At 32.1% G+C, this 21,169-nt stretch overlaps 1 protein-coding gene across 1 annotated transcript; it reads right to left on the bottom strand.

Annotated features, from left to right (window-relative positions):
• Nucleotides 1–6,261: 6,261 nt before the first annotated feature.
• Nucleotides 6,262–13,896, bottom strand: LOC106106935. Its single transcript, XM_013287597.1, has 6 exons — nucleotides 13,705–13,896; nucleotides 9,687–9,843; nucleotides 8,106–8,223; nucleotides 7,682–7,816; nucleotides 7,011–7,224; nucleotides 6,262–6,799 (listed from the first exon to the last, which is right to left on the bottom strand). Exons 1-6 carry the CDS (start codon nucleotides 13,865–13,867, stop codon nucleotides 6,645–6,647), a joined length of 942 nt encoding a protein of 313 aa, XP_013143051.1. The 5' UTR covers nucleotides 13,868–13,896; the 3' UTR covers nucleotides 6,262–6,644.
• Between the last annotated feature and the right edge of the window lie 7,273 nt (nucleotides 13,897–21,169).

Consider the following 21,169-nt stretch of genomic DNA (forward strand, 5'->3'; position numbering starts at 1 on the left):
GCGGCTACTGAGCCCCACCGCCACGACAAGGCGGGAACCGTTGGTGGGGATATTCATAATACCTACGTCAGATCAACACTAGCAATTAAGTCTTTTTGTGCCCATCCCTATCTTTTCTGATCGCTAAATTAATCAAAATTAATGAACCTAGTAGGCACTTTATCTAGCATGTTCTACGTTGCATAATACATTATGATGATTTCATTGTCTTTACTTATACATGAAATGAACGCAGAATTATCCTAAGAATATTTTAGACTAGGATTTTAATTTTTTTGTATGATAAGGTGGCAATCGAAAAAACGGCAGATTGAACACGCGTCTCCTACGCCTCCTTCATCAATTAAAGATAGGCCCTAATCTTATTCTATTATATTCTAATTATATTCACCCGAGACTCCGTCAATGTGGAATTACAACAAAACTAGGTAGCTTATGTCTTCTTCCAGACTATCAGAGGATATGTAGAGACATTTATACCTACAGGCTACAAACTCTATCAAACATCCATCCATTTAAACTTTCATATTTATAATATTAGTAAGATGTTACTCCGGTCATATTATCTATAACTTCATAAAGGTTTTAATATAACCTATTAAGTTATCTTGGTTTTTTTACGAAGACAACGGTTTGTACTCTCACCACATACATGCTATCGACATTAAGACAGTACAAGAATACTAGCAATTGTTCTTGTATATAATTATACTGAAACAATTAACACAATCGAGGATGTTTCTTAAAGTAATTATAAATTAATTTGCACCAACATGCTTCTATATATTGTGATATTGATTAAAAGTAGAAAAAACGAATGAATTGCAAGGTCAGATAGTAGTTTAATCTGGTTTAAAGTTTTATAAGTGGATATGTGATCAAGACCTAATTTTACACACCCTTGAACTTGGCCTCAAATGTGAAGAAAAAGTTTGTTTTCCATATTTTGTCGAATACCTTATTTACGGCAGATTACTTAAACATCATTTAAGAGCGCGCGCACACCTTTGACTAGACTATCGCACAATTGTTTAGTAACGTTTTGATTCCTATGAACTTATTTGGAGTTTCGCAAATTACTCGATTTTAGTTGTGCAAGTAAACAGTTGAATAGGCTTGAAACAATTGGCTATCGCACATATGGGGCTTCCCCAATACCTTCTACGTCAGAAATAATCCATACTAGTCTATATCTATCCAAATGTTATAAAGAGGAACGATTTGTATTTTAGTATTTTTGTATGTATTGAAATAACTCAAAAACTACTGGGCCGATTTTAAAAATTGTTTCACCGTTAGATAGGTAATTTATCTATAAGTAACATAGCTATATTTGATTATTTCTAATGTTAAGGAATCTATACTATTATAATAAAGCGTAAAAACACACTTATTTGTTGCCTAAGATGTCAGGAATTACAGTAAGTTTTTGAATCATTATTTTTTTAGCAAAAAGCCCTACACTAACGTCACGCTTTAGGCTTAATATTTTCACACTATTAAAATTAGGGGGTAAATATTTTGGATAAAAACCCTAATGTGGGTATGAGACTATAAGTTGCTGCCAACATCAAAGAAGCAAGGTTGCCATGGTTTATCGTAATGTCGTGTCACTTTGACATTTGCAATTGATAATTTGACACATGTAAACAACAAAATAAAATTTTCATAATTTTATGCGAATGAAGTAGCACGGGAACAGCTATTTATTAATAAAGAGCGTATTTCGGGACCGCGGCGTTAAAAAATCTTAATTATAATTATTCTCGGCTTACGCTGCCTAAACCGTTTTATTATATAGAAGGAAGTAGGTATTTTTAAATATCTTATATAATGCACAATATCGTTGACCTTTAAATTATTCACGTTTATGGAAATCGTCTACTATGAAATCTATTCCGATGATGTTCAGAAGCCAGATACCCGGAAGTTGAATTTAAAACATGATTTAAAACTCCGATGACCCCTATCAAAGGTAACAGTGTTATTTATTCAACGAATATAAAATAGTTGACAAGGACATTTTTAAATGTAAACATAGATCGAAAATGTATAAAGATAAACGTTAAACGTTATTTACTTTTGATCGATGCAATTTTTCTATAAAAACTTTTTGGCAAAAGGTTTATTTTTTTACAACATAAGGTGGCAAACGAGCAAGCGGCCACCCGAATCCGCCATAATGGCGAACCTACCGCTGCCCAAAGACATCCGAAATTGCAGATGCGTTGCCTACCCTTATCCGACGGAGGAGGAGACGCTCATAAAGAGGATATTTCCTCTTCCTATGCATCTCTTCCACTGTCAAATCCACTTACCCTTCCCATCCTCTCCTTATGAGAAAAGGGTGGTAAGGAGTAAGGGACTCGAATTAGGCCTCCGGCACCACACTCATCAGACGAAACACGGAATTACTTCCACTTTACCCCTATCTTCTGCGTGGTCGTGGTATTACACCGTTCGTGACAGCCTATTCGTGCCAAGATGTTAAAGTGGGCACTACCACTATCAATTATTAAATGACAGATAAAGGCCTAATATGACATAATATCTTAATATGCAAATACGTGTGATCAATGCCAATACGAACATTAAGGAATTTAATATTCATAAACATCCGGCAATAGATAGATTGTTTCAAATTACATGAAACAAGATTATTTTTAATACGCAAATATTGTTTTACTAGTTGTTGCCCGCGACTTCGTCCACGCAATATTTAGATAAAAAAGTAGGCTATAATATGCCCGTGAAAGTCACCTCGAAATCAGCCCAACCGTGTGGGAGATTACCCGGAACAAACTCGGCTTGCGGACAGACAGACAAACAAACATTTTTACATTTGATTTTTGTTATCAGCAACGTAAATACATCATATATCATATAGATAGAAAGATTTTAATGAAACTTTTCACAATAATAGTACATTTTTAACTTATGTAGCTGTTATTCGCGACTTTGTCCGCGTGGAATAATTAAATACAGCTACATGGTGAAAGAATTTTTGTAATCGGAACAGTAGTTTTGAGTTAATTCGAAAAAACCAAAAAACATTTTCTCTTTATATAATAATAGTAGGAGATTTTTTGAATCAAAAAAATATAGAAATTATTCTAAAACTAGCGAAGTCTCTGGTTTTTTTTTTATCAAACTAAACTGCAGTTGTCAGAAACCAATTGAAATATTTAACTGAACCTTTTATCAAATACATATGTTAAAAACTTGTCACGTGAACCTGCACGTGACACTCATTGTTGTCTTAATTTCACGTGCTTGTTTAGTTTGTTTTTTAGTACATTCTTAATTCTTATTGAAGTTAACGTTTGTCTTTGACATATAAAAAAGTAAACAATAACTATAGCAGTGGAATGTGCAGTGTTTAAAATTGTAGAGGAATCCACCTTAAAATCCAGTGATTCCCAAAGGAGGAGTCATGAAATAAAAATACGATGATCACAAAAACATAACTATACTAAAGAATGTATAAACGCGTGCGCACACTTGAAACAAAACTATTGTACAATTTGTTTAGTTTCGCTTTGATTCCTATAAACATAGATGGAAGTGCCCATATTACTCGGTATTTCGTTGTGCAACTAAATAGTTGAATTGGCTGCGAAACAAACGACAATCTCACACCAATTTTGAGATAGTACAGTCAAAGGTGTGCGCCCACTCTAATCTTCAATAATAAATTTAAACCAGTTTTAAATCTTTTGTACACGCTTTTCGGAATTTCGGAGTTTTTGTACACCGATTATAACTAAAGTTTTTTTATTATCCCGTTTACTGGCAAAAATTAAAATTACCTAAGATCGAGGTTAAGCTTAGAAGATTAAGTGTTTTCGTAGCATTGTCTGCTGTTAATGAATCTTGAAATTATCACAATTACTAGTTTTCGCCCGCTACTCCCTCCGCATGGAATAAAAAATACAAACAAATTAGTAGCCTACGTGTTTTTCCAGTTTATGCTCCGTTCCGGTCCGTTCAGCATTTTTAGCTGCAAACTCTAATATCCAACCATTCATCCGATTGCATTTACGAGCATATTATTAACTAGTAAGATTTGAAACTAAAATACAACACTCATTTAAGCTGTAATTATGTTAATGTTGTTAGTAAATAAAAAAAGTTAGGTAAGTATATGAAAAGAGAAGAGGTCTCTGATTATATCTGGCAAGTTTAAAACAATGGATACTCGAAAAATATAAAAATAAACACAAAACAAAAAGATTTGCACGTTTAATAAAATGAATTTTGGTTGTTCATTGTTACCGTTTTGAAGTCATTTATTCATGTTATAAAAAAAAAAAACAATCTTTCCCATGACGCGTTTTTATCTACATAAATATTTAATGCAAATTTGTCATGTAACTGAACTAAGCGTAAATAATTGTTTTCAAAAGGTATTTATTTATAATTTTAACTACATTATACAACGACCTCCGACTAATATTATAAATGCAAAAGTTTAAATAGATGGATGTTTGTAACTAACTGTAACAGCATAATGGATTTAAGTGAAATGCACAGATGTATTCTTACTAAAGTATTTTTTCTTAACTCCGCGCGGACAATTTCGGGCAACAAATGGTTTTTCGGACAACAAACAAAACTAACCAAATCAATACTTGAACATATAATAGCCTTAATTATAACTCCCGCTGATATCTACACTAATATTATAAAAATGGAAAATTTGGATTTTTGCATGTATTAAAATTACTCAAAAACTACAGAACTGATTACAAAAATTCTTTCACCATTAAAAGCTATGTTATCACTGTGGACATAGACTAAGCATTTTACTATTTTTAACTACACGTGGACGAAGTCGTGAGCAACAGCTTGTTAGTTAATAATCGAATTAAATGACACTGCAGTCGTCGAAATCATTAAGTTCGTTTAAAATCTCTTTTCTTATCCATTTCTCCCCCTTTCTCACTCTTTCCTTATTCCCGACGATCATAAGCTCGCGAGCTCTTTCCTTGACCATCTCGACAGAGTTTCTTGTTTCACGCTGCCTATCTAAATGTGCAAGATGTTCATAAAAAATAAGTAGCTCAATCCAAGATTCTGCATGGTTCAAAAAATATAATTTTTCATTTTTTGAAAAACTTTTCTGAAACGCCTGTGGAAATATAATAGCAAAACGTTCTAATTACACTTTTCTATTTTCATTTGAGAGCAAAAACGAAGCTATATTTTTAATACAAATAAAATACATATTAAATAGGAGTTAGTTAACTTGCAATGTTGAAAACTTAAAACAGTTACTTAGTGTTGCGTTTGGACAGAAAATATCATTATGACCATTTAGAACAATAAAGCTACTCACCATAAAGTTCTTTAACGTTACGTTTCTCCCCACCAAATTCAGAAGGCAGTACATCTCTCTTTCCTTGACCATCTCGACAGAGTTTAAAATTTTTGTAAGTTACAATAACTTACATTCAAGCCCATGTACTCGTACATAGGTACGCACGATAGGCCTTTGAGTTACTCGGGTAAAAAAGTGTAAGTCGTGACCAATGCTACTCACGTCCTATGTTACTTAACGGGACAACTATCCAATAAATTGTTGTACCTCTGAACTGCTGCGTTAAACTGGAAGATTTACTGGACGAAAACGTGATAATATGAACGTATAACTAAAGCTGTATAAAAAACTAGTAAACTCGCATAGACAGATGCTGGCTAAAGTTTGTAAACTTGTATTGCTGTTTATTTAGTTTATATTAAAAAAAATCGCACACAAAAACTGGTATGTTATTGATTTGTTGCGTTCTGAGATTTTGCTCGCCTGATCTTTTAAAATAGCAAACTTATTATGAACATTTTGCTATTAAATTCTTAAGAAATGTTTTTACACCCTTTTTTGATCGGTTAGTTAATATTAAGTGATTTACAACTAATCTAATAACAATTTTATGTAGTCCTAGATTCTGATACGCATTATAAAGCATCTTTTTTTTTGTTATGATTCTTTTTTAAGCAAGTTGATTTGTATAACGATTAATTAGACAAGGATGTTAATTGAAATGCAGTAAGTTAAGTTTTTCAGTCACGGAACAAAAACTTGTTAAGTAATTAATGGATGAAATAAAAGTGGAAACCAACAATTAAAACAATTATTTAATTTCTTTATAATGTTACAGCTGAACAATAAACCATCTTTTAAATTATAATCTCTTCGATGCATCATATCCAACACAATACCACGGCAATACAAATTATATACGATTTTTAAGTACAATAAATAAACAAGATCTCTTTGTTAAGTAAGGTACCCCAAACATAAAACAATAAAAAATATACTTACTAAAATTTTAAATATCCTCAAGAAAGTTGACGACACTCGCCACGCAATACAAAACTAATGCGATCAAAACAAAAAGAGCACGCTTTTAAGAACAACAAGAAAGTTTTAGGATTACCCAAATTATAATTTAACTGTATACATTTAAAAAAAAGTCAAAAGACATATTTCTCATTTTCAACAAGCGTAGTAATTTTTCCATGTAACTTTTAATAATAGTTCAACTTTGAGGACAAGTTATAAAATAATGTAATAGTAGCTTTCCATATCAAGTAATGCTTGTTTACAATTTTTTACATAGGTAAATGTATGGATAATAGGATATTTAGTCCACGGTAAGTGTTCTAAACGTTCCTGGCATTCCAGCGTATTGTTCGTTAAAAACTTGTGACTGTCGGAGAGACTCGTCGGTTCTTGTTTCACGCTGCCTATCTAAATGAGCAAGATGTTCATCAGAGCTAAGTAGCTCAACCCAAGATTCTGTAACGTTCAAAAAGTATAATTATTTATTTTTTGTAAAAACTTTTCTAAAACGCCTTCAGGAAAATAATAGCAAAATTTTCTAATAACACTTTTCTATTTTCATTTGAGATAAGGAAGAAGACATCTTTTTAAATACAGATAAAATACTTATTGATGGAGTCAATTAACTTGCAATGTTGCAAACATTTAGAACAATAAAGCTACTCACCATGAAGTTCTTTAACATTACGTTCCTCACCACCAAATTCAGAAGGCAGAATAGTCTTTGGTATATGTTCGTAAACAGTATCTATAGTCTTATGAACAAAGATGCGCTTGATTAGTTTTTCACTTAGGATTTGTTTTAATAAAGTTATCAAAACATCAATCAATTTCGACGAAGTTAAGATATGAATACCTTTTAATCTCATACCGAATCCTTGCTGAAATTTAGAAAAAGAACATTGAAAACACATAAAAACTACAATCATTTAAAAACAATGTCATCTATACTCTATGCAAATGTAATAAAGCGTAAACACACTTCTTTGTGGCGTAGGATGTCAGCAATCACAACATATTTTTGAATAAATCTGCCTTTAATAAAAAGCCCTACACTTATGACACGCATTAGGCTATATACTCGTATTCTCATACTATAAAACTTAGAGGGTAAATATATTGGAAACCTACATGTGGGAAAGGGACCATGAACTACAAGCTGCCAACATTAAGGAAGCAAGGTTATTATGGTTACCATATGGTAATTTTAACATTTGCAATTGAGAATTTGACAAATGTAAGCAATAAAATATAGTTTTTATAATTCCATGCGAATGAAGTCGCACGGGAACAGCTAGTAATTAATACAATGGTAATTAAAAATGACTATTTACTCACCATGTATATAGCTAATGCTTGACGCAGTTCAATCGGATTTAATTTCGTTATAAAATCCATTAAATTGATTTCAGTGAAATCCGTAAATACTAAAAATCCATTTAAATAGTCGTGTACTTTTAAGTATTCTGCTATCTGAAATATAAAATAATATATAAGTTAACATAATTTTAAGATAATAACAAACATCCATTCATCTATCTAAACTTTCGCATGTACAATATTAATAGCGTTCACCCGCATAGTCCGCGTGGTATTAAAAAAAAAAAACAAAAATAAACAGCCTTTGCTCTTCCAGACTACATCTGTGTCAAATTTCAGCAAGATCCATTTAGCGTTTTAGGCGATAAACTAACAAACATCCATCCATCTAAACTTTCGCAAGTAAGATTAAGTAAGAAGTAAGGTAAAGTCAGCTACTTACTATGATACAAAAATTATAATAATCCATATACTGGGATGCTTCAAATGCTGCTCCATAGAATTTAACCAGTAACACACGATAGTGATCCGGTGTCAACTTCGGTAACATGACTGGACGTCTGCAATTAATAATAATTCATAATAATTCAATAGCGAAGAGCTTTGACCAACAACCAACAACCAACTTCAACCAACAAGCGAGCCTATCATTTCCTCAAAGGCCGGCAACGCATCTGTAGTTCCTCTGGTGTTGCTTATATCCATGGGCGTCGGTGACCACCTCGGTGTTCTCGCCGCTCGTTTGCCCCCCCTTTATTATAAAAAAAAAATCTCGAAAAGCTCTCGCTAGGTAGTTGGATTAAGGGCCCGATTCAGAAGGCAGTTACATATTTTAGAAACCGCACGCGTTGTGAGGAGGTTCCTGTCTCTGCAGCCCTGACCACTGATTGCTTGAGTCATCGGATTCCGCAGCCGGTGGTGCTATATTTTTTATATAATATGTATTACTTTATTTTTCAATAGATAGAAATCATGTAAAATATGTTATGTACAAAATAATAAATAAAGAAATATGATAGTTAATAATAAAAGTCACATATATATATTTTTTTAGGGTATCAAAGGAGGGATCGACTACAAAAGAAGACTATGCGAAAGAAGTTGCTTTACAGATTGTAAGAGACGCGTTCTTTTTTGTCTTATTTCCTTCCTTAGGTTAGATAGGGACACCAACCTTCACAAACTTATGGATCCCAAATACATAAAAACAAGATAAAAATAATACGAATAAGATCATAGTACTGGTAGCTTCTTCTGACTAGATCTAGCCTAGATCATCTGTTGGTGAACCCCATGTTGGTCAACCACTTCTCATGGTAACCTTATTGCAGTAGCTAGGATGAGAAGGGAAATAGTATATGCCTCCAGCGCTTCGTGAAACTTAGAATATTTGAATTTCACGTCTGTTTTCTGCAATGTAGTGTTTCATTGGTCGAGAGTTTCGAAACCAGATGTAGTTCCAACAAGTTTCATATTACAAAACTACTCAAGTACCTTGCTTTAATGATGACGAAACGATAAATAAGTATTAATTACGCAAACATGACATAAGAAGCAGGTAATTGTTACTTAAATAATGCATTAACATTTGTATGGACAAATATGTGCAGTTCAAATTACTTATTTGTTGAAAAATATAAGATAAACTAGCTATTGCCCGCGACTTCTTCAGTGCAGTATAAAGAACGTACGAATACTATAAACAACAAAAAACTACGTATCTCGCGCGAACCTGACATTTTTCATGGATGAATCGTATCCCATGTGTTGCTCCAGACTTTGTTTTATCTGTGCAAAATTTAAATAAAATAGGTTGCACAAATTCAGCATAATCGAGATAACACAAAAAAACTATAACTCGAATCGTAACAATTTCCAGGATGAAAAAGAAGTATTATATATGTCTTCTTTCAGACTTTCCCTTCAGCTGTTTAGCCTACAAACTCAAAAAACATTCATCCTTCTAAACTTTCGCATTTATAATATTAGTAAGAAGCAAGATAAGTTGCAATACATTGCTTACACAATGTCGTAAAGATTTCCAAGATCATGTTTCACGTTGACTCTTCTAAAGAATGTCGGCATTAAAGTTCTGAACGTGCAGATGCTATCTATTTGTGATTTAGCTCTCTCCATTGACCCCTTGCAAGCGATTATTGTCGTCTCCAAATAAAATGGATCTGAAAAAAAGTATAATCACACTAGTTAATATTATAAATGTGAAAGTATAGATTGATGAATGTTTGTTCGAGTTTGTTGCCTAAATGGCTGGACGATCTCGATGAAATTTGGCATATGGAACATAGTCTGGAAGAAAACATAGGCTATTCACACTTACAGTCGCGAGCAACAGCTAGTTCTTTATAAATATATACTATTAAATAAAATATAATATACGAGGAAATCATGTAAATTTCTATAAATTATTAACTTGTATTTTACGGCTATTTTTTATTATACCTAATTTGTGCAGAAATTCCTTGACATGCTATTCGGCGAGTTTTGTATAATATTTCCGTATGGTAAAAGATACCAAATATATTAACTTCCACGTGACCAGTAAGTTAATTTCAATTCCAAATTTAATTTTCAAATCGATAAAGTTGCAAATTTTAGTTTTAGTTTAGTTTAAAACACAAAACTCTTAATATTATGTTAAAAAATACTTTTAAGTTGAAACGTTAACCTTTTTTTACATCATTAATATACAATAACAATAAAATTTACAGTAAACTTCTTCATTATTATACAAATAACATTTTATACATATAATTACGCATCATAATATCATAATTATTATAAAAAATTACTAACTTAAACAAAGAACGGGTAACCATTAGATCATTACCTTGAAAAAACGAAATAAGGAAATCCTATCAATTTAAAAAGTTACATTAATGAAAAAGTTACAAATTACATTACTTAGGGCCTGTCCCACCACTGGCTGATAGAGGCTCAGATAACTTAAAAATGACGCCACTGTCAGATATGGTACCAAAATCCGATACTTCCATCACATATTTTACACGATCGATTGTTTTCAGACAATTTACAATTTGGTGGGACAGGCCCTTAAAGTAGCGGAAATAGTGGAAAGGATATGGTTTCTTAATTACTTTAATTTATTAAACCATCAGATAGAAGTAAGTATAGACAGAAAAGAAATATAAAAACCTTTGCGATATTGTGAAAAATTTTAGCACTAATTTCTTTGCGTACATCTTGTTGCGACGTCATCTATTGATGAGTAGCGAAATTCATGTCCAAAGAATAAACGAGCTGTTTCCAGAATGTTCGATCGCCGGGAGTTTCGAAAATGACGTTCGCGAAAAGATGTCTGGAATATTCCAAACGGCATCGAGAATGTTCCATTATGAAATTTATGTAATTCGGACTATCTAGAAAGTTCTGGAATAATGTGACAAATTAATAACGAAAAGAAGATAGAAATTCGGGGTATATAAGGGGAGTCAGTCGTGACTCGGGGAGTCATACGGTGGAAAGTGAACTGTGAAGAAGTTCTAAGTAAATTGCGAAGAAGATTAAGTGACCGCGGAGTGAAAGTGCAAGAGTTACAGTGCCAGTGGTGTTCTGTAAAGTACTCTGTGTTAGTGATCCTGTATTTTGGGTGTCGTGAAGTGTTAAGAAACAACTGTGTGAGTGTTGTGAATCGCTGTCTCTGTAAGTCGTGAATAAATTAACGCAGAAATGTTCAATGCGTTTTAATTCTATCCTTCACGCTCGTAGCAATGTGATATTTTAGAAGAGGCGATCAAAACGTCCTCTAGCTTTGTTTTTATAATATTGGCTACAAATATATTAATCGTTAGTAATTACTTAATGTCTCTGAGTGCGTTAATTAATGTTTTGTATTGTAAAAAATTGTATACAAATAACACAATGACTAATTTAAATACTTAAACTTAATTAATCTTCATAGTTTACTGACAAGTTAAGTAAAAATTATTTTTTTAAATTACCTTAACGCTAAACATTTCCAAGGTTTTCTAAAAAACATGTTTTAAACAATGTTGAGAATTTAATCATTGTTTTGTTCACATTGATGTTATAGTTTGTCTAAATAAGATACATTAGTTTGATAAATGACGCATTTGAAGTATCGCATTCAATTTGTATGAAGACAAATGCCGTCACTACGATAACTGCCTATTAAGTAATAGGCAGGTATCGTAGTGACGATACAAACACGCATAGCGAACAATTGTGAACTATCAATATTCGGTTTAAATAATTATCGAACTCAACTAAAATTGTTATTTTCTTATTGACTAATTTAGAGGACAATTCTAGTATTGATTATAATGTAGAGAATTTAGCGACGACAGAAAAAATAGCGAAATCCAATTCGATTACGTACTGCTGTAGTAGTAATAATCATTTATAGTAATAATCATTTCTGCAGGCCATTATTAATTTGAGGAAACAGTGTTTTTTTTCATAAGATATAACTATGAATCTATCGATTCGAACTTCTATTAGAATAAAATCGAAAATCGATAAGGTTCATGACTGATTTTACACAATCCATCCCTACTAAATTTCAAATGAATTGTCAAACTAATTTATCTTATTTAGACAAACTATAACACAAACAACGCTTTAGATGCAAACTGAGTTTTAAAGACAACTTAGCTTTAGTTAGTTTACTAGCTTATGCCCGCGACTTCATCTGCGTGAAATTAAAAAGAAACCAAGTATGAATAGTCTATGTATTCTTCTAGACTATCATCTACATCTATGCCAAATTTCATAGAAATCCGTTCAGCCGTTTAGGCTACAAACTCTAACAAACATCCATCCATCTAAATTTTCACATTTATAATATTATACAGTAAGATTATGTTGTCAAATTAAGTTAAAATTCATAGTTAAATATCTAATATAAAACACACACTTCGGTAACATAACGTATTTATGATGCTTTAAATAAAAAATAAAAACTCTTTTGCTTGTGTTTCGGGTAATCCCCGAAATGCCTGGGTCGATTTTGACGGGACTTTTATTGGAAGTTAGCGTATGCGAGTCATACTAACTTCTACTTTTTAATTTGCGAACTTAACGAAGTTGTAAATTTTGTTGATTTTAGTCAAATAAAACTGTATTCTTCATCTATCTTAGTATTTATTTTCATTTACAGTTCATTAATATAATCAATGCGTTGCGAGTCGTTTATATGCAAAATAACTTGAGAATTAGTTACGGGTGATTTTTACCAGGACCGGGTTTTCGATTGGTATGTGAGTATTTTTGTAAGTTTGTTCCTTTGTATTGTTATTCTAGCATAAAAACTAAAAAGATTTAAAGGTTGCGAAGTCATTCGATTCATGTTACTCCGCAATTAGGAGTTAAGCGATTGTTTTTTTTTAGTTTAAAGTAAAAGCGGCCATCGGAATTCCTCAAAATTGCAAAGTAATCGCTTGTACATCGAATATGTAGATGCGCCTACCTTTAATCAAAAGAGAAGACGCATAGATAGAGGATATCCCCCAACTTATGCATCCCTTCCCCCATAAGTGGATACACTTCTCGTTCACCTCTTTCCTATACGAAGAGGGTCAATAGGGGACTAAAATTAAGCTTCGCACCAAGACCAAACGCGGTATGACTTCCACTTGACATCTGTCATCTGTGTGGTTTTGCTATTGCACAGGAGTGTCTGCCGTTCGTGCGATGTTATTGCGGGTTTTACTTGAAAAGTTCTTCAATTGGATAATAATAAAAGTATATTAATATTATTTTCATACTTGTTGTTGATTAGCTGTTGCTTGCGACTTCGTCCGCGTGAAATTAAATTTGCAAAAAAAATTGTATCCTATTACTCAGTGAATAAGTAGCTTTTTAACGTTGCATGAATTTTTGAAATCGGTCCAGTAGTTTTTGAATTATTCCAATATATACGAAAATCCAAAAATACAAGTCTCTCGTCTTTGTAACAATAGTATAGATTATTTAGAAGCAAATGGAATACGTTTACCTAAATATTGTCTAACTTTCTTCTATGTAATTATTTAAATACTTACCAAAATTTTTGTTCTTGAAATGACTCTGCTTTTTCGTCCATTCGTCCAATATTTTAATCGCTTCCTTCATCCTACCGGGTTCGTGTAGGTTACATACCTTACGTATGTATCCAAGAGTGTCCGGATTAAATTGCAATAGTGAATGTTTAGGAATTGAATCCATTTTAAACTAAATAAACACAGTACCGTCGTTGAAGGTGTGCCAACTTATACTGACGTTAAACTCACGATCAATTTCGAAAACTAGTAGCACTCGGCTCGTCCAGTCACACTGTTTTTTTTTTGGAAACAAACACAAATACTGAAGTTAAAACACTCGTTTAGATTAATGACTTTGTAAACATATGTTTCTTTTCCACTGACATATAATTTTTTTTGTTCATATTTTCTTAAAAAATTACAGAATTAATATTCACAGTTGGCAATTATTTTTTGTTCAAACGCGAAAGAAAACTCGTTGAATACGTACGTAAATCCGTTTTTAATTCTTTATTACGTGATAAAATTTAATTTTCAACGTTTTCAATCAAATTTCTTATCGATAGTTGAATTATAGCTCTTATCGTATTTCAATTTTAACCAAGTTTATTTAGAATGTTTTCCTTACATGTTCGGCGTTCTCGATTCTTGGTAATTTGAAATACGTCATTTAATAAAAAAATTAACTGTACCTTTCTTTATTGATATATTTTATACTAGCTATTCCCATGCGACTTTATCCGCATACAATTATAAAAAAATCATTTCATTGTTCACATTTGTCAAATTATCAATTACAAATGTCAAAATGACATAACATGATGTCAAACCACTGCAACCTTCCTTCCTTAATGTTGGCAGCTTGTAGTTTATGGTCCCTTTCCCACATTAATGTTTTACCAATTTATTTACCCCCTTAGTTTAATAGCGTGAACATATATAGCCTAAAGCGTGAAGTAAGTGTAGAGCTTCTTATTAAAAAAATAATTATTCGAAAATATGCTGTGATTGCTGACATCTTAGGCAACAAAGAAGTGTGTGTTTACGCTTTATTATAATAGTATAGAAGTATAGATATAGGTGAATTATTTCATTCAAGTTACGGTTAGTAATTTAAAAAGAAAACATCGAAAACGGGTATAAAAACTTAAATAGCGAGATATCAATCAGCAGGAATCAATCATAACATATCTTGTTTTTTTTTTCTTTTATATTAATGACTTTAGTCATACAGGCCAGTAACAAAACCAAGGTTAATGACTTTAAAATCTTACCTTTATCTGCTGCAAAAGAGCAATGCGATCATAAAAATGATTCAAGTTTCCAACAAGTCGCAGAACCGCAATTTCTCACGTGAATGTACAGCGTGTATTTTTTTTTACTTCTAGACACTTCCCAATCTCAATTGTCGTGGTAGTTGTAGATTTTTTTAATGAATTACAAATTAGTTACTTACTTCTTCAAATCATAATAATATTATAAATGCAAAAGTTTAGATGGATGGATGTTTGTTATAGTTTCTAGCCTAAACTATTGAACGGATGTCGATGAAATTTGGCTTATGGTAGATGTAGAAAGTAATATGAAAGAACACATAGACTACTTACTTTTGTTTTTTTATTCCACGCGGACGGAGTCGCGGGTGAAAGCTAGTGATTAACAATTTTTTTTTCTCTAACTAGCTGTTGCTCGCAGACAATTTAATTTAATAGTGAGAGATTTTTTAAAATCGACCCAGTAGTTTTTGAGTTATTTCAATACATACAAAAATACAATTCTTTACTCTTTATAATATTAGTATAGATTACGAACTTTCATAAACTTGATACTTTCCAAAATGTCGAAAATCTAAATTCAAACTCTTTTACAAATTAAAATACGAAGAAGATAATAATGAAGATGTTTTTTTAAAAGGTTTGCTAGCAATAAAACGATTCTGAATATTTGCTATTTTTTATTTTTATCCATCCAAGCACATCCTGAGAGTTAAATATTTGATGTAAGAACAAACTTTATACTTGATAATAAGTTATGTTTTTATAAAAACAGGCCCTTTGCAACCTTTGCTTAATTCCTAAACTATCTAGGGACTTTCAACCTTTTTTAAAACATATGGGCTAAAATGCAACGGGAACGCCAAGACTGTTGTTGAGAGACGGACATCCTCAATTCCAGATGAACTGCAGACGCGGTGCCCGTCTTTCCTAATTTTCCCTAATTCAAAGCGGTTCTTTATCTCGAATTCACATTATAACCTCAATAAAGATGTTAATTATAAATAAAGATAATAGGATACGTTAAATATTTCTATCTTTAATCTAAACTTAAACTTCTAAATGTTCCAGCGGTACCCATATAGTCATTGTTAAATTTGTCCGTTGCTCTGTAATTTTCATTTGTAACTGCTTGTTTTATTGTCTGGTAATATTCTTGAAATTCTTTTGAGCTCAGAACGGTTATCCATTTTTCTGAAAATAGAAGCATTGTAATATTATTGTTTATTTGTAAATTCACATTCGTTGGAAAGGAAAAATTATATTACACACTCTGACAATCTGATTTATTGTCCATCTACAAGTTTCCATTAAAACTTGTTTAAAATACATCTTGCTGTCTCTTTAGTTGTCTTTGAAAAAAACGAAAACAGCAATTAATTCTATACTGTAATGGATACACAATAACTGTGATTGCTATTATTTTGCTACAGGAGCCAATTTAAATTTTATTAATAACGACGATACATCGTGGGTGTTGTAACATGGGTAGGGAGGAGAATCTGCCTTACTCTAGTGACTCTAAAAATGAATAAGAGACAATAACACTTTTACAAATAACACCATATTCATGGTCGCCGCCTCTCCCTTAAATCATCGGCTGACAATGCATATATGTGCATAATTATGATCCATAATGTAAACATGTGGAAGGCATTGGGGATGTCCAGCAGTGGCAAACAAAGACTGATGATGAGGATGAGATGTTTTCTTACCGTGGATTTCAACTAATGATCTATCATTTCCCCCAACTTCGGGGGGTAAAACATCTTTTTGAACAAACTTGTGCAGCGATTCTACATTATTATGCACTTGAATACGATCTCCAATCTTCTTACTAAAAATCTGTTTCAACATTGTGATTAACGTTTCTATAGATTTTGAATTAGAGAGTATGTGTATACCTTTCATTCTCATTCCGAAGCCTTTCTGAAAAAAGTAAAGCGGTAAGAGCGGTCGTAAACCTTACTATCTCACCACACTTTTGCGAATGTCGATTGTTTCGCAGCCAATTCAATTGTTTATTTGCTGAAAATCGAGTATTGTGCGCACCTTAATATAAGCTCATAGAAATAAAGCACAACTAAACAGTCGTGTGACAGTTTGGTCAAAGTTCTTTCTTAATATGGTGGTGAAAATGATTTATAACTATTTTTATAACGTATATTCTAGGCGTAAAAACGACAAATTTTCTGCATATCAATACAATTAATTGTATTTAAATTAATTGGCAATATATTTCAGTAAATAATATCTAAATGTTCATAATTTATTTTGTAACACTAGTTTAGTTTAGGTTATAACATAAGATAGAGAATATTTTTTTATATGTCAATACAAGGATACTGGCATAATAAACTTGACAACTGATTTAGTAACTATTCTAGAAAGTTACGGTGAATATATTTTGTTATATTATAAAATGTCTTGACTTACTGTTAAAATATTAATAGCTTCATTCATTTCAATCATGTTCAAATTCTTTAACATTTCTAGAATATTGGCCTCTCTATAATCAACGACTAATAAAAGCCCTTTACAATAATCGTATCGTTGTATATACTCAGCTATCTGTAAGTTAAACAACACATTTAAGGTTCACAAAATGCCAGCATTCGAGAATTTTTAAGACAATTATCTTATTTATTTCAGGTATAACCAAAAAATTAAATCCAAGTTGTCCTTTCTATTTGTTTAAAACTCTTACTAATACTTAGGGCCTATCACACCACTGGCTGATAGAGCCTATAGCTTAAAAATGACGTCACTGTCAGATAAGAGAACAAAATCCGATATTTCCATCATATGTTTTAAACGTTGGATTATCAGAGAATTTACAATTTGGTGGAATAGGCCCTTAGTTTTAGTTCGTCGAAACGAGGCAACAGTAAGGAAGGCAATTCGGATCCTAAGGGCATTCAATATGACGTATGGTACGGTTATTATGCAAGCGTACTAAACAATGCTATCATAAACAACTTTTTTCTTACTCTCTAAGCGCCTTTAACACAATAATTAAAGTTAATAACGATAAATACAATACTAAATGCATACTCTTAAGAGTAAATTGTTCATTGTTGAGTTTTTTTTTATAATTTTATTCTAAACAACATGCATAAATTAATAAAGAATTTTATGCACGTCCGGGTGTGACGTGAACTGCATAACGGTGCGTTTAGTTAGCTTACTTTGGACACATGTGTAAATAAACTGTACACAGATAAAGCTTATGTGCGGTACAGTTGCCCATTACAGTTGGGACAGTCACAGATTGTATGGAGCCACACTACGCCAGTTGGTTTTTTTTATATCATAAGGCAAACGAGCTAGCCTGAATCTGCAAAAATTACGAAGCGACCGTTGCCCATAGTCATTCGCAATAGCGGGTGTGTTGTCTACAATCGACGGAGGAGGACGCACATACAGAGGATATTACCCCTTCCTATGCATCTCCTCCACCGTCAAATCCACGTTCCCTTTCTTATAACAAAATGGGTAGGAAGGAAAAGGGACTAAAGTTGGGCCTCAGATGAAATGCGGTATAGCTCCGACTTCACGCCTGGGGGTATTGCACCGCGAGAGCGGACCCATTCGTGCGAAGATGTTAAAGCGGGCTCTCTACTGATTGCAAAGCCAATTATTTAGCTTTGTGGATTGGTAAAAGTATGTTAGTTTTTTATAACTAGTAATATCTATAAATATTTAACTAAAAATTAGATAACGAATTCAAAGACTTAAATAAGTAGAAAAACTGTAACTTAACATACTGCGATTGCATAACAAAAGTAGTTTGTGAAACCATTGTCAAATTTTTTGCCGATGTTCCTCAACACGTAAATTCTGTAGTGGTCGTCTGTTAGTTTTGGCAAAATACCATCTATTCTGAAAATGCAAGTTTTTTTTATTTTAATCGATATTGTTAATACACATATTAATATTGACGTTAACTATATATTAAGTAGAACCAATTATAAAATAATATACGCATGGTACAATAAAACGCATTTTATAATCTGCGTTTTAAAACAATTTGCACAAATTTACATAACTAGTTGGTAAGTAAGATGTCTCATGCATGTTGTATAAAACATTGTTTTTTTATTAGATTTTTTTATACAAAAATATACGTAATTTTTATCATACACCAATAAAATTAATGTATTACGAGCTTTGTCCCGCGGCTCCGTCCGTGTGGAAATAAAAAAAAGTAAGTAGCCTGTGTGTCCTTTAAACTATATGTTCTACATCTATGCCAAATTTAATCGAGATCCGTTCAGCCTACAAACAGTTTAGGCTACAAACTCTAACAAACATCCATCCATCTAAACTAAGAAATAACATGACGCACGTTTATTAAACAAATAGTCTAGGCTAGAATAAAGCTATACTTACAGTATGTTTGATTCTTTATAATCACGTTTAAAATCAACACTTTTGTATAACGTTGGTAATAAAGACCTCATCGTACAGGATCTGTCCAAATTTACTTTTGTACGCTCCACAGAACCTTTGGCAAATATTATCAATCTTTCTAGATAATCTCTGTCTGAAAAACCAGATATTCGAAACAATTTAGGCAAAAAATCTACAATAATATAAAGTGGAAAGATTTGATTGTTTTAATAGGCTCAGAAACTACTAAATGAAATAATTAGGAAGCAAAAATATCCTTGAATAACATAGGCTATAAAGCTATAACGTCAACGGTAAGTCTATAGAAATCAAATCAAATAATTATCAACTTGCCCTTGTCTTTACGGAGGGTTGGCACAGTATCTGCTGCGAAAGAGATGAATTGTCTTACGAGGTGCGGCGAACCAAATACGTTGACGTATTGATTTACATATACGGTAACAGCGTTTAAGCGTTTTTAAAAGCGTTTACTATATTATTGGTTAATCTATTACAGTTACACTTACCAAAATCTTTCTTAACAAAATGATCCTGTTTCTTTATCCACTCAACTAACGCATCGATTGATTCATCCATTCTTCCTGGTTTATTCAGACCGTAATCTTTACGTATACTTATGAGTGTATCTTCATGAAAATTTAACAGTTCGTTTTTTGGTATCGAATCCATTTTTTTAGAGAAATCCGCTCCGAATACTCTTGGCTTAGGTCAACTACTTTGTGTTGTGACTTACAGAGTTAATATCCTATGTCCCCAAATTAAGGTAGAGATCGTACACAGTGCGACTTCGTATATTATTATAGTGGTAATAGGTAGTGATTAGAGGCAACTTATTATATGAAATGCTTAGTCTAGACTGACCTAGCCACTCGATATAGCGATATAAATACCAGACTGACCTTAATGCCGCGGTTTTAATGCATTTTAATAAATATTATTAATTGCAGATCTATACAAACGTAATAGGTTATCTTATAAGATATAAAGATGTCTGTGTTTTTGTTAATACTCATTTTTACCTTATATTTTTAATCTTGTCTTAATGAAAGAATCTATGTTACAAAATTCACTTTTTTCAATCAATCTAAAATCGCATTTTTTTTACTGTAATGCTTGTTTTTTCATATTAATACCTTTTTCCCGAGACTCCGTTCACGGGGAATTAAAAAAAAACAAAAGCGAGTAACCTATATATTATTCTAGGCTATCCTCTACATCTGTATCAAATTTCATCGAAGTTCGTTCCGCCGTTTAGACTACGAACTCTAATAAACATTCATCCATCAATCCATCTAAACTTTCGCATTTACAATATTAGGATAGTTGTTAGAAAACGCCGGACAAAGTTGGTTTTTAGTTTTTGCTTATTTGCCATTGTTTTTATCGGATTTGATATACGAAAGAAAAACTATGGTTAACAATTGAAATACAGAAAGATTATTATTTTTATTAAAACCAAACCGATGTTAAAACGATGGTAACCCTGTGGACTTTAAGTTAACAAGGTCGACATGTCACTTTAATAAGAGACCGCAAGAAACAATTTACCCTTTGCTTATATGGAAAAGGGTGGGAAAGGTAAGGTTTAAACTAGACCTCCGGCACACGAGTAATTTTCTCTTTACTACAAAATTAATTATTTAGTAATAATTGCTGTACTACCAATTAATTCTGGTAACTGTCTTTTCCTCTTTGGTGTGTGACTATACTTATTTTTCGCGTATAACTTTTTTGTATAAATTAAAACAAAAACTCATATAAAGTACAACTTATAATTAGTGAAAGTATTTTAAGAAATT

The sequence above is a fragment of the Papilio polytes genome, unplaced genomic scaffold, assembly GCF_000836215.1.
Source record: "Papilio polytes unplaced genomic scaffold, Ppol_1.0 DF824269.1, whole genome shotgun sequence".
NCBI classification, from domain to species: domain Eukaryota; kingdom Metazoa; phylum Arthropoda; class Insecta; order Lepidoptera; family Papilionidae; genus Papilio; species Papilio polytes.

Excerpts from the sequence above, each read along its gene's own strand:
- LOC106106935 (XM_013287597.1), bottom strand. The coding sequence starts at position 13,867 with ATGGATTCAATTCCTAAACATTCACTATTGCAATTTAATCCGGACACT. Across the intron at positions 9,844-13,704 it reads TTTCAAGAACAAAAATTTTG|ATCCATTTTATTTGGAGACG; the intron begins GTAAGTATTTAA and ends ACTTTTTTTCAG. Across the intron at positions 8,224-9,686 it reads GGAAATCTTTACGACATTGT|ACGTCCAGTCATGTTACCGA; the intron begins GTAAGCAATGTA and ends TATTAATTGCAG.